General features: G+C 32.8%; 1 protein-coding gene across 1 annotated transcript in view; it reads left to right on the top strand.

Annotated features, from left to right (window-relative positions):
- LOC148824059 (protein shisa-6-like) overlaps positions 1–15,903 on the top strand; it is a 124,041-nt gene that overhangs the window by 24,348 nt on the left and 83,790 nt on the right. The window contains exons 4-5 of the mRNA XM_088927177.1: positions 2,703–2,801; positions 5,556–5,624. Coding sequence (XP_088783303.1) covers positions 2,703–2,801; positions 5,556–5,624 — 168 coding nt within the window. The remainder of the gene's footprint in view (positions 1–2,702; positions 2,802–5,555; positions 5,625–15,903) is intronic.

Genomic DNA, 15,903 nt, shown 5'->3' with positions numbered 1-15,903 from the left:
CCAAGTACTGAGAGAATAATATGTGAATAATAATAAATTAATAAAAGTGTAAGTCTCTTAAAGAAATTTAAAGTAGAATTATAAAGTTTAGTATTTAATGAAATGTAAAAATTGTTATTTTGGCATGTTTTAAAATAGCAGGATCTTCTCCCCAAATCAGACTTTACAAGCATCAAGGTAGGTAATAAAATGGACTCATTGACACATGGCTTATATACAGTACATCACACATATGAATAACGCTGTAAATGTTCCTGCAAGTACAAGTATCCTTTGATGTATACTGAGCATCCATTTAAACTTATCACTTTATGCATGAATATTCTTGGATAGATACAATATATTGATTTTGGATATTGATTGTTTTGTTGTCATTTTGATTAATTGATCATTCATGAGTTATTGTGCTACACTTAAGTGACTTTGTTGCACAAACAATAAATCATCTCATTAGTGAGATAGTTGATTTGGCTCAGGTGATGAGGTGATTTAATCTGTTGAATGTCAAAACAAACGTTCACCACAACATGGCTTAATGCAATAAACCACAGAACAGGGTACTGTATATTGAATTATGTGAATGAAGATTCATCACCTCTTGCAATTGCACAATTGTGAGGGGAGCAGAATCATCTTTAGATCCAAAAACAAATTTTAATTCCTTTTTTAGAGCATTTACAACACATTCCTATCTTATTCAGAGGTAATATGGAATAGAAAGATTAAGGGGCACCAATGAAAATGTAGTGTCATATTCTTATGTCTGTCTCCATGAGTGCTTTTATATCTTTTATTTCATCTGCAAAACATTGTTAGACCATGTTTTCTGAGGTCCCGTGTATACTGTTTATACTGTGTATTTAAGTCTCCTTAATTGTCGAGAAATAGGCTTAAAATGGCACATTACACTACATTTAATACAGTTTTAGAGAATGAGTGAATGTGGGATTACACTGTGCCCTATAAAATCAAAAGATTTTAATGCCTCTGTAAAACTATCATAGCATATATAACAGTAGATTTCGTATTGCAGTTCAAGGTAAAACAAAAAGTTCCGTAGAATCGTAATTAAAGCAAATGCCTGTCATGTGTGGTAGATTTACAGGGGCCTTGGGGATGGTGAAATGTGATCCTAAAAGGGTTATGCAATTTGAGGGAACATCAGATACAGTGCTGAAGTGAAAGTCAAATTGAAAGAGCACAGAGCATCTGTAAAAGGTTAGAGGTGTTCCATTAAATCATGCAAAACCATGAGACCTCATCAACAATATAGAGTACAATTATTAATAATACACTAAAATCATTACACAATATAGAGTAGCACTTTACGCAACCATATTAAAAATGTGTCTCAATGACCTTTGTGCTAAGTGCATATGCTAAAGGATATATGATTGGAGTGGTAGTTTTTATTGTTTAGCCTTTACAGGAAAGGTGTGGTTTACAGCCGCGAAAAACCTCCTACACTAAATAAGATGAAGCCCCAACCCAAATCCCACCCTTCTTATTTTTCCATCTCTGTTATGACCTTTGAAGTACAATAGCATTTCTGAATGTACATCAGAGCCTATAAATTCTTAATGAATGGTTCTCCATGAATTTAGTACCATTACACCTTTATCAGTTGGAATAACTATCAAGTGTGAGAAATGCAATTGCTTTCCTGGGGTGCTTAAAATAATGGGACTGTCGAGTATAATTTACTGCCATGCAGTTAGATATTTTCTTCTTCAAAAGCGTTTCTGAAATTACGAAAGGAAAGAAGATTATAATAACGGTGTCTGACACCATTCACAGATGATTATGATAAAGATGACAATGGTGTTATGATGCACAGAAATGCCTTTGAAGGCTCATCTCACCAGTGCTTCATGTTTTAATGTACCCTTGACAAAATAAGGTTATGTTTAGACTTTCAACAAGGAAACGGTGTGCTGTGAAAGCAGGCACTTTAAGAAAATGTATTGACGGTTTAAATGTCTCAAATGAATGATGCCTGCCTTCTCAATGGAGGAAGGTCTAGAATTAATATGGGTCCCTGCAGTGCTGTGAACTGAATTTTAAACTGAGCTTGACAGATAAGACCCTAAAAAATAATTGATGAAAACATTAGTGCTTTTTAGAGTGAAGTATATAAGTGTATTTGCATTTTAAAATTAAGATACACATAAATACAAACAATTGTATTTTAGTTCTTTCGAACCATCAGAGGTTCAACCCTTTTTAAAAACATTTTAAATTGTGATTTTCCTGGAGAATTAAATTTTGTCTTAGGTTATGTATTCAATTGAAAATAATGTTATGATGGCAAAAACGTTGTTTCTTGTTGGGGTACCATTATTTAAACAAACGTATCTTAGTTTTCTCAACAGAAATGCAATATTATAATCCATACACACAAACATTTTGAGAATGTACAGTATGTGTCTTCCAAATACTGTAGTCCCCTGTAAAGGTATCGAAGATTTAAAATAAATATGTGGATACCACTATATTGATGGATAAATAAACATCTTACTTTTACAGTATATAAAAAATCTATATAATATAGTACCCTATATTTTATATATATCCTTAAGAAGGGTAGGTCAAATGCTGAATTTATTTATTCTTATTTACAGAGTTGCTGACCTTAATTTGCCTGTGTAACGCAGATACAATTTCAAAAAATGTTTTTAATTCTTTTATTTCTTGGATCTTAGGAGGTCACTATGGAAAAGACAATTTTCGGAGCGGGGGACCTGATCTGCACAACTTCATCTCATCTGGATTTGTGACCTTAGGAAGAGGGCATCTAAAAGGTACTGTAAATCTTTGTTATTTAAAAGAGACAGCCTTCCCACTGTAAATATGGGAAAAAGCTAACAAGCAAAGGTTCTTTGAAACACATTTCTTTTTTCTTCTCCTGCTGTTTAAGTGTTGGCCTACACTTTCAGGCCCAACTTGAAAATGTGAGAATCGTCACTCCTGTTATAGTGATGGACGAAAAGGCCAGAATTACGAGTAAGTTGCCCATGATACACACAGTCCCCAAAGCTCCACATTTTTCTTCACATTTTAGCTCAACCATTCCAAAAGGACAAATAGAGATTTAATAAAAAATCTGGAAGATGCATCAAACCACTGACTTCTTGGGTTACACAATGGGACAGTAAACGTTATGTGAAACTGAACTAAAACTTTAAGAAGTACAGAAAGGAAAAAAGTATAATAGTCAAATAGTTTGACATTTTTGTTTGTTGTTTTAAAACAATGCTTAAAGTGTGATTTGATAGTGTTTTAGAATTATTTTACTTTAAACTTTTGTTTTAATTGTGGCCCTATCAACATTTTTTAAGGATTCCCTGGAACCAGTGTGTTGTTTCTTGTGCCATTTTATTTTTAATTAAATCTTGAGGTAAAGGAAAGCTGACTTGAATACATTTTAATACAAAGCAATTTTCTCATAACACCGTTTTACAATTATGCTAAGTAAATTAAAAGAAATTCTCACCTCCTAGAGATCTCAAGAAAAAAACATTATTTTATACATAAAAATGAAAAAAAAGATTTAAAAAATATTCAAAAATGTTAGGTGCTTGTCCATTTGTCATTTTAACAAAAGGTGTTTTTTAGTTATTGCAAATATTTTAAATACATGTACTGTAGGTGAGACTTTTTACTGAAATAAAGCAGAAGCTCCTCAAAAGTTTGGTTATGAATGGTTATGAAATATTCTCTTGAGAGGAAAACTGGGCTTTCAGCTAATACATAGTGAATAAGTAACAATTGTCAAAATGTTCAATAGTTTTGAAATGTACAGTAGCATGTTATATAGAGGGATGTGGTATTAAGAGGGTATTGATTATTCTTCTTCATTCTTTTCCTTGGTTTATTGATAATGTTGCAGCCCTGAACACACAGCTGTATAATTTTATATCTTTGAAAAATATTCTGTAAACATTTATAAGGAATAGATCACTGCCAAATGTGTTCTCTTTATCTAGGAAAACTGCACATACAGTACAGTATAAGACCAAGACATTTGTCTACCTGCCCAATAAATACTATATTTTCCCAGAGTAGATATGTTTTATTTTTCAATTTCAGTAAATGTTTTTTTTAAGTAGTATGATTTTTTTATAAGATGTGTTTTGTCATAAAGCACTGCTGTGGACAAAAGAAAGAAAGTCTAGTGTTCTTGACAGCATGTCTTTGGTGGGAAACCAAAGAAAGACTGAAACAAAATTAATCTGAGATACTATTGCTACCACGATTGTAAAAGAATCATATATAAACCACTACATTTTCTGAAACATTATTAAACATTCGGGATACAGAGAGAATGGAAAGGAGAACTCAAAATCATTAATATGCAACTAACAAGAATCCAATGTATTAGCCTGCACTCACACCCTCCCCTGTTGCATACTGTAGGTTCCCTACTAAAACGTGGACACATGGACACAATATTCTTGTCAGTCTGAATCGTATAGTTTTAAGTTGCAAGATTAATCATTTTAAGGAATTGATTGGAAATTGTTTTTCAAAATGTTATCATGCATTGAACCATCTTGGGATATTACAACATTTAGTTCAAAAGCAGCCAAGACATCAGATAAATCACCTTCTATTTTAACAATCATAACATGCATAAACAATAGTGAATATTTGCCTATCTTACAACAAAATAGGTAATCACAAACGACTGGGCGAAGATTTCAGCAGGAGCTTTTGACAGCAGGACAATGCGCTGCAGAATTTCAGGGTTTCATGTCAGAGTGGAATCTAGCAGAGAAAATGTATTGAATATCTACCGACTACATGACAAATGACTTTGGGCATCAAGTAAAACCAAATTCTAAAATGTTTCTTGTGTGGCACACACTTGGCAACCCACTAATGCTTGGATTGACAACCTTCTTACACAGTGCTATATTATTTTAAGCATGGTGTAGCAAACAAATAGGCACAAATTTCTTCTTTTTGCTAGAAGGATTACTCAATGGCTGTTTAATAAAATTTTAAATTCTGTTTTATATCAAATTTGTAATGTGAATTCTTAGTGTTTCTGAAAGTATTACTGTGTAAGACAGACTCTTTAGATCACTACCATTATTTTAATTTGATTAATTATCTAATCAAACTATTGATTAATCAACTAATGCTCACAAATTATTAATTATTTTAATTGAATAATAGCCCTCATTTTAAGGAGGTATTGGTCCCCCATTCATTAATTAAGAGAAACTCAACAATTTAATAACTCCCAGTCTCTCTGTATTTCAGATTTGTAACAATACACAAGTATTGTTAAAAAAACAAATCTGAGAATAAAGCATTAATATATTATTTTAGAAATGATTCGATTTTATTTTTTTGGTTGTTTATGAAAAAATGCATATGTTCCAATGCATTCTGTATGAAAAAGGCAAGTAAGATATTTTAAGTTATTTGTAATTATTCTGAATAACTCTATGTTAAAGTAGTATAACTTAAACTAAAATTATATATATATAAAGTCACTATTATAGAGTTAAGTAGTTGAATAAGTAAATTTTCTTGTGTTTCTGCAGAGCAGCAATCAATAGACGGAATAGGGCAGTTCGAGTGGAACATAGATCCTGACATGTCTACTTCCTACAGTAGGTATAATACTGAATAGGAGCTTTTTATAGATCAATAGTATAAACCATCTACTTTCTGCTGATCCAATGTGAGTTGAAGCCCATTCACTGTCATACCAGACATACCATGCCACACATAGAAGACATACATGGTAATGGTACTGAAAGCCTTCGGACCAATTTGATTTTGTATTCCTCACTCCTCACCCTTAGATGCACAGTGTTTCAGCATTACTAGATCACTGTCCGTCCTTTGAAAAAAAAAACATTTGTAATAAAGTCATCCTGTTATCATGGTGTCCAAACATTCTCTCTCCTTTTTCTGTGAAAAGCAACTGTGTCTTGAGGTGAGTACTGTTTAAAATGTCTATTTTCATCACTTTATGATGACATTGGGAAAGAAACCAATCTTGTTACCTTCATAAGATGCAGAACAACATACAGATAGATAAATGTGTAAAATGTGCAAGCCTGAGTCACAGTGAGGATTAGATTCATTTCTACTCTGAGGTCTGCATTTTCTGCGTTGTCAAAAACCATCAGGATTTTTCAAGGCAACCCGGAATATCTGTTGTGGTAAGTGCAACAGGTTGCTTGTTTTCATTTACAAAGTGTAAAATAAGGAGTAGAATTCATCTACTTTATCCATATTAATTGTATAAAATCTAACTGACAACCTTTGATATGAACTCTGGAAATTGAATTCATGGAAGAAACTGTGTAAGCTACGGATACATTTGTTCTTACTGTTTTACATAAGAGAATTCCTAAATATATCCATAGATATTAAGACGTGTATGCAATCTGAGACATACTGTATGTCAGCCAATTGGGAATGTCTTAGATTGCAGTTGTTACAATCAATAGTGTTTACTAGGAGTTTTGTGAACCATGTGAACTGCTAATGGTTGGTCTGTGTCTCTAGAGTTGTTTTGGGATCCTTAGAACATGAGACTTGATTCATGTTTTTACTTGTATAAACTACAATGTTCTAATTTAGAATGTGGTCTAAATTGTTTTCAAAGCATTTCCAGTTATAGGGCACAAGGGTCAGCAGTTTGGATAGGAATATCTATGCATACTGGTGTAGATCATTTAGAAAGTCAAACCTCTTTGGTTTACCTTAAATATTTCTTTTGACTTGAATAGGGGTGTAAAGTTAGAGTGGAAGACAAGGTTTATGAATTGCACTGTTGCAGATTTATTTGATGCAAAAGCAAATGGTTGCAATACAATAAAAACCCTTGGAGATTGCTTTTCATTACTCTAAATGACAAGCATGTCATTGATCAATCCACATGGCTGTAAAGATTTATGTATGAGTGCACTAGACTTGTATTCATTTAACTTGAGCATAAAGCATTTTTCTTTGGTAAAGTTATTTCTGTATCTTTCATTGCTTTCTAAATCTAAAGACACCATTGTTTACAGTCTGTGTCACAACTTTTGTGAAGTTGAACAAGTGTAGCCCATTATCTATTTTTGAATTGTTGAGCTTTGCTTGTAATTAAATATTTATATTACATATCTTTTTGTGAAATCATAAGATAAATTGGTAGTTGTAGTGAAACTCATGCACGTGGGCTAGATTCTTAGGTGTTGTTTTAGCTTATTTTTTACTAAAAGGAAGAAATAGAAAAGATTCCCAAATACTTTTGAAAAGGCATTTATATTTTTATTAAGAAGTCAAGAAAATATATTTTAAGAAGCTCCTAAGGTCAGATAGGATATAAATGCTTATTTGAACTACATTTTCCAAAATGCTATGGGAAATAAGATACTACGATTTATCACCTGACCAGTTCTGAAAAGATGATTTGTGAGGTTCTAATTCAAAATTGAGGTACTGTAGCAGAGGCTTACAGGATTTGTTTAATCTCCTATTGAGGACAGAGGGCTGTACTTGCAAACTTACCAGAGAGAGAAGGAAGCTACCAAATGAGGTACTGTGAATAATTCTTGAAGAACTTTGTGAAGAATCTCAGAGAATGAGTTTTGTCTTAAGCAACATATTCACAAAAAATACTGATATTCTTAGTTTAGGTTTTAGAATCTTTTCCTGAAGAGGATGAGCCAAGAATTCAATAATGACCAGTATGTTCTAGGTACTCCTAAGTTTAAGTACTGTAAGGAATCTGAAACTAAATTCAATTCCTGGAGGGTCTAGTTTCTTTTGATTTTTCATATAAATACAATATAATGATTCCAATGAAAAAAATCAATTCACTTGTAACCTTCTCAAACTAAACAGGCTTGACGGACAACCCAGTTTTATCAAATCCCCCACTTTATTCACACGGCAGTCGTATGTCAAAGACGAATGGTTTGTGATCATATAAAGGAGAAACACTCATTTTCTTTAACCATTCACTCTCTTTCTCTCTTAAATCCAGTTCAAGGATGTAGGACACACATGCAAAGTCTTTTTTCCAAAGAATATTATGATAGATAGTAACCAGGCTGGTGCTCCCTGATAAAACTTTAATTACGAAATGTGCAATAGGAATTGAATCTGGCACTTATGAAGATTTTTCTATTAAAGCAGCAAGCTAATACCCATGATTAGTGACCCTACATGTACCTTCCTTTATAGAATCCCTGAGGTCTTTAAGGTAGAAATAGCAGCTGTTCTTTTTCCTTTTAGAATCCATTATTTGCACAATCTTTTCACAGTATCACTGTAATAGTAATAGGAAATCCATGATTTTCCATTTAAAAAAATATTTTATTTAATAATACACTGTAATTTAAATATATTTTCATAAAAATGGATGAATCTTTATCTTACTCATATCTGTTTGAATTTTAATTACATTTGAGGTCATCAAGACATTGATTCATTATTTACCATTAATACACATTATTGAAATAATGCAATATAATGTGAAACATTTTCTGGTTTTAGTGTCCAGCAATAAATGGTTTCAGATCCTCATATATAGCACCCATAGAACCTCAAAGAAGAATTCCAAATTTGACAAGATTTCTCAGCACATAATGCACTCAAAATGATTAACATATATTAAATATGCTGCCTCGTATGCGCAAAACCAGATACGGTGTCAGAAGATACTTGAATAATGCAAAAGCTGTATTGTGCTTCGGCAATTTACATTTGCTTTCAACATAACAACAGTATTTTAAAATTAATTTTAAATATTGTTAAGTACAAGACACATTTTAGAACGGCAGAACCTATCATATCTAACAGGACTGTCAAAAGTATGTCATTTATTTAAGATACACCGTTTCTCGTTTTGCTGTTCTTTTTTTTTGCATTCTTTAGCTATTTCATTCCTTTGATAAGAATAACCTTTCTGAAAGAATACACTTGGAAGATACCACTTACCCAATTCATTAATATTTAGATGTGTCTTTAAGTAGAGTACCTTGCAATCAGTGCATTTTGTATTTACAGTGTTTGTGTGTGTATAAGACCTTCTTGAAGAGGTACTATTGCATTTCTAAAGTATACTAATTAATATCATGCTGTGCCAATTGAAATATTTTCAGTTGACGTCACATAAAGACAAATAACATTCTTCTTATGTCTCACTGACACCCATTCTTAAACATATACTGTATACTGTTTGCTTATTCTTATTCTTTGTGTACCAGTACTGACGTACATAAGGTGATATAAGTATGCATTGTTCTTAATAAGAGTAATACATTTGTTATTGTCTTTTGGATATAGACTACATTTAAAGTAAGGCTTATCTTTTCATTTTGCTGAATGGCACAATTAAATAGGTTTTACTCATCAGATTCAAGCTGGAAATTGGAAATGTTAGAAACCTGAAGTTTATGTCACAGACCCTTTCGTATTTTATTTCTTAATACAAGGGACATTCCTTTGCTTAATAGTTTTGTCTTTTAAAAAAGCTTATTTAAGAAAGTTATGGTATTAGTATGGTTATTTCCATATCCCACAGTGGAAATAAATATTATGCTTTGTACATGTACTGTATACACACTGTATGTATACATACAGTACATACTGTATTATGTCTTGTATAAATGACTTATAAGTGAATTTATTAATATGTAATGAGTTTTCCATTTTGGCCATGTTTTTTTTTAACGTTTTAAGAGTATATAATATTTCATACTTTTGTTTTGTAAGGATATATATCACTGTCCTGAGCCCTAGTCAATATTGGCACCTCAGGGCTTTTGTAACAGAGTTGCATAACAAGACAGCAGTTATTCTCAGCACATGCTGGCCCTTCTTTTAATTTGTGTAGAAGTGACAAGTAGAACTTGGCTCAAAACTGTGCCAGGAGGATAACTCTGTATTAACTGCATTTTGTGAACTTTTTGGAATCATGCCAATTCAAGCTTTCTTATTCTCAGTATATGGGCAATAATGGTAGTCAAATGGATAACTAATCAAATGGATTTAACCAATTTAAATATGTTTTATATAGAAATTTCATTTCATTTGTATTACAAAGAATCTGTATGTAAATTCTGGCTACAGTATGTGTAATTATCCCCTTACTCATCCATCCACTATCAGAACACCCCTTTTTCCTGGATGCCATTTCTGAATCACACCAGGATCAAGTCAATCTATCTTGAAAACATATATACTGGGTGACAGGGCTATACACTGGAAACAGACATCTCGTCCAGTGCAAGGCACATACACACAAGTACAGTCTCAGCAAGCATGTCTTCAGAATGAGGGAGGAAACCAGTCCACCCAGAAAAAGAAAACAAGTAGACATGGAGAAAACAAGCAAACTAGTTATTTGGAATTAGGGACTGTTTATATAAGCTGCGGATTTTTTAACCAAGAATAGGTTTTGCAATTTAAACAAAAAAGAACAGATCTTGTTGCATTCACTCTTTAATTTAATTCTAGAAAAAAATGTTTTTGTGGTGCCATCCTATACGTTTGAAAATAAATTTCTGTATTTTAGTGATACAGCAGTATCAGTATGACTCATTTTCCTTTTTGGTTCATTCAATTCAGACGAAGTACATACCATGTTACAATGTCCAGAATCTGGCTAGGTGTCCTATGTGTTGAAGCATTACTGCCAGATTCATATTTGAGTCTGCAATGTGTAGACTGTACTTATTACTTAAAATGTATTTTGTACAGTGTTTTGCATACCTATGTACTGTATCTTTTTGGAAGACTCAGTATTATGATTTCTTAATAATCCTATTGAATGCTGTATCTGAGATTTGTTGGGTGAAATCTGAAAGAAGAAAATAGGGTATTCTTGATTTTACTTTTAGTGTTACTTTAATAATTCAGTCTCCACAAAACACTGCACCATTCTTCCCAGTTCTAACCCAAAGTCAGGCTACACAGCAGCTTTTGAGTAATTTTACCAGTTATGAGGTTTAGAGTCATTTTAGAGAGAGAAGAAAAGCAAAAGGTTATTGCAATGACTTCATTTAAATCACTGCAAGTAACGTAATATTCCTGTTTAGCCAATGGAAACAGAACTGTGACAGCAGCAGAAAATATGAACCTAACCTAAGATGATCCTTAAGGTTTTTAAGACATCTTTGACTAGCTTTTCACTGGAGTTTCTGCACCTTAAATCAGAAATGTGAATCTTCTGTTATCCACCAATATAGGACAGTGATTTGAAAATGAAATCATTATTCTTTCACTCCTAGGAATAGATCTCCAGCAATTTTTTTTCTCTGTAGATGGTGGCTACATTTTACAAAGAACAAAAAGAAGGAACAGAAGTAGAGTCAAAATTGTAGAAATACAGTAAAAGCAAACACTCTGATGAAGATATCTTTTGGCTTTCCCATTAGTAAACTGATGGGATATTTCCCGACCTTTTATAGTTTTCAATGTCATCAGTGAAACAGAATAAAATAAGCTTTGAATTATTCAATCTTATTTAATTTATATACATCACACAGTATACTGTGCACTCTTTATTTTTTCTACTGGGTTAGCCTGAGAAGCCTGTACAGCTGATATGATCATTTTTTTAAGAGTTATCCATAAACAAGTCAAATATTCTTAGTGTTTTAGTAATACTTTGTATTGTGTGTGTCAACTCATCTTATTACTACAAACATTCACAATGATGTCCTTAACAAGTTTAATTTGTTGTAAGGTACTCTTTAGTGTACACTTTTCTACCCTTTTTTAGTGTTACCCTTACTCACCAGTTTTTAGTGTTACTTGCAATTCTGTGGCTTAGAGTATGCAAACCATACAGTACATCTGTAACTTTTGGAACTGACCTACACTATGTACTTACTGAGGGAAATCTCTGGTCAACCCAGTGAAGAGTGTCCAAGCGTAGGTAGGGGTGCTCATGGCATCTGATTTGAAATAGAGACTTCTCTTAATGTTTCAGAAGAGTTATAGAATAAATAACTTGTAACTTAAAAAATAACTTATCAGTGTTTGGTTACGTTATGCTATTATAGTAATAATTTAGCAATCACTTTGCTGCTCACTGTCTTTCCCTGGTGACCTTCCAAGTTTATATAAACTGTTATGCAAGTCATAAGGACTCATAGTTTCCAGTTTATGGTGCACATGCAGGATGTGATGAATAAAAAAGAAGCGTTCATTTAAGAGACAGCTTGTGATTTTGAGAATACACATGGGTGATACAGTATAAGGCCTAGCATATCAAATAAATTTATAGTGTTTTATTCATTGATAGTTTTATTCAAAAACATGAAGCCTAACCCAATTTAGATATTAAGCATTAAGCTTGCTGAATAAGCATTAAAAAAACAAGAATAGATTTTACCCTGTGCAATCTCTTAATATATAAAATAACTTTTATGGTACCTACTGTATGGCACATATGGTACTCAAATCAAGAGTTAACAAAGTATTTGTGTTTGCATTAGTCACTCTTTATAAAGTGTCATATTAATATTTTTTTCTGATCAGCTCAAAAGAATTCTCTTTTATATATTTATGCAGACAGGTGCACCATAAAATGTAAAACAAATTATAAGTACTTATTACAAAAATAGCCTTATTTTACTGTCGATAGGCTTTCAAGACTGGGAATGAGGATGATATAATGACAGGTGCAGCTATAAAGACAAGCAGGTGGTTTATTAGAAACTTAAACCACTTAAAAATAAATGCTGATAATGAATGACTTTGGGTGTTCCAAGAAAATGTTTTTTTACATTTATCTTTCATGTCGGCCTCACCCAATGTAGGATTAAAAAACATGTCACAGTTTCCATTGTGCCTTTATGCTTCTTAGTACTTGTACTTTGTCCAAAGTGTCATTTTGTACATGGGGTTAACAAGCTCTAATATGCCCATAGGAATTTCTTGTCTAATGTTGTTTTTTACATGTAAAATCCCTTTATTTCACTGCATGTGACTATAGTAACATTTCTGCTGTCTGTTTTGATATTTGAAGTAGTGCAATTCTGGGAAAAGGGCAAGGGAGCTATTCTATTTTGAACTCTATTATAGAGTACAAAGAAAATGGAAAATTACTTTTTGGTGTCACTTTGGACACCTTCAGTGAGTGGTCATTTATGTTGAATTTCAGTTTTTATTGGCTGCAAAGTGCTCTACTTATGTTTCAACATCTATTCATTTTCCTTAAATAACTACACTGCTTCTACTAAAAACAACTAAACTGCAGTTTCAATAGTAAAGAAATTAAGCATTTAAGCAAATTAAGCATTCTAAAATTTACAACTGTATCACTTTCCTTTGAAGCAACATAAAATTGTTGTAGAATGTAAACTTGACATAATGGTTGATTTGAAGGATATTTGACATTAACCCCTATGTTTGGAAGACCTAACTTCCTAAATCCATCGGTGGATGATATGGATCCTTTCCTTTATGTAAAGTACATTAGGATCCTTTGGCTTGTAAAATGTCATATACAGTAAATCCAAATAATTTATATGTGGTATTTTATATTTTATAAAGGAGAGAGTTTTTTTAAAAAGATTTTTCAGCATGATTTTATCGAAAAAAATATACAGTATATGACCGTCATAAGTATTAATTTGGCTCTTGGGTTTGATTTAAAATACCTGTATTATTTCCTGTAAGCAATCTGACTGACTTCAAAGAAGGCTTTTGACCATACTATACCCACATTGAGCAGAGCTGCCTTGATTCACCTGGTTTTGTATTAATTCAGACAGAATAAAACAATCACTTGCTGGCTTTGATTAAGTTGATCACAAAGTGTTGTGCCTTAAGTGAAATTACAGTATATGTATGTTTTGTGGTTTCTTTTTTATTAGGGACATATTTCACTACCAGTACATATTTCACTTACATAAATACAGTAGTGTAGTTTTATATCATAAATCATCAACATCTTTTCTTTTAACTGGGCAAAACCAGGAGGGCAAAACCTCATTTAATGCAACTGAACGTGGTGTGAACGGAGCATAAAAATACTGACATTCTTACTGCTGGGAAATAGCCTTCCTTTTATACTGCTTGTAGTTGGGTAGTGACTTGTTTTTATTGTTAATTCATGTCTTATTATTCAGAATACAAAAACCTCTAAGACCACAGAAAATACATTAAAAACTTTGCACCAATTCTTAGTGTAAAAAGACACATATGTGGAATGCTAACATATAGCCCGGGGTTACATACATTTTTAGTACCAGCATTGCAAATGACAATGAACAGTTCTTTGCTTTCAACAGCTGTTAAAAATTATTTTTGCTTGGAGCTATCCTAGACCTTTTGAAGAGAGTTAGGCCTCAAAAAAATAATGGACTCAGTTCATTAACTCCTTTTCTGTATTCTGCTTGAATATAACTTTGGAATTGTTTGAATGTTGACTTTCAAACATTAATAATGGTACAATGAAACATACTAAGGTGTTACTGAAGTAAACCATCATTGGAATGAAGAAGACATTGCTTTGGAAATCTATATTTGATGTAAACTTAAGGTGCAATATTCATGTCTCATGTATTTATTAATAAAGCTCCTCAGTCAAAAGTCCACCTTCATCAGTTGTCTTAAAGTAAGAACACCATGAGACCAATCAGAAGCAGTGTAGATAACCCAGAGAAAAAAATTAAATACAATTCGTTTTACTATCCAACAGTAATTTAAGAAACTGGAAAAAATGTGTATACAACATATACAACAAGAGTCCAAGTGGCTTTGCTTTACTGAAAAACAAAAATGTTCTTGGGAAATAACTGTTCAGTAATTTGAGGGGCCTTACTATATTTTTAAAGGCTGTTGTACTGTTTAAGATGAACATGCCCTAAAGTTGTCATTTATCAAGTACCAAACCAGTATGATTAGATTTACTGCATTTTTAAGAATTGATAACAGGGTTTTTCTCCTGTAAAGTCCTCCCACAATACTGAACATTCCAACTGACATTCCTTTATTTGTGCTTTTTTAGTTTTATGCAAGAAATCACAAGACTTCTTTATGATTCACTAATAGTATTAATACTCTGCCATCTGAACTTTACTTATTGAAATCAGAAGTATTTATAATGTTACGACCCCAGGTGTCTAGGGGTAAAGGGGTGTGACATTCAGGATGGGTTTGGATGCAGGTGGGTTTCTGGTGAGGGACTTAGGAAGTGTGACAACAAAATTTCGGTGCAAAAGTGATTTATTTACAAAAAAAAGTGAATAAGTGACTGGTACGTATTAACAGGACACAAAGAACACACAGGAAAAAGAAACTTGAGCAGTGCCAAATAAAATAAAACAAAATGGCCCTAGCTAATACAGTGACGGTGAGATCTGACCTAACTAACCAAAACAAAAACACAAAACGAAAGGTCTTCAGCGTCTTCACTCGCCCTAACTTCCCTACAATTGACTAACCAGAACCAGAAAAATACAAAGGTGGCATTCGCCCCTAACCTAGTGTGTCTAGACAAAAACAAACCTACAGATGCAGCCATTCAAAATGCGTGAGGTATTTCGCGGCATACCCCGGTGGGCGTGTCACAGTATCACGCGGTATGACGCAGTTAACGTGGTGTCACGTGGTTAACTATCCGGCGTCGCCTTGTAAAACCGCCAGGGGGAGCTTAACCTCTCATGTACAGCATTTGAGCCTTTAATTTTGAACTGTGTATTACAGCATGTTAATCATCAGTCATTAAAATGTTGGTATATTTTATGAAAGCAAGATTGCTCAGTTGGACAAAAGTACACAACCTACCTTTATCAGAAATATTTATGCATCAAAGCCTTTACTGAAGATATTACTAATAGTATTAATAATGGATGACTTTAGACAAGCTGTATACTCAAAGTATTATTTCTTTAGCACATTTGTACAAACACTTGGAATCTGTCCAAGCCA

This window comes from Atractosteus spatula, chromosome 11 (genome assembly GCF_055471065.1).
Source record: "Atractosteus spatula isolate fAtrSpa1 chromosome 11, fAtrSpa1.hap1, whole genome shotgun sequence".
Classification (NCBI taxonomy): Eukaryota; Metazoa; Chordata; class Actinopteri; order Semionotiformes; family Lepisosteidae; genus Atractosteus; species Atractosteus spatula.
This window is presented reverse-complemented; position numbering and strand designations above follow the sequence as displayed.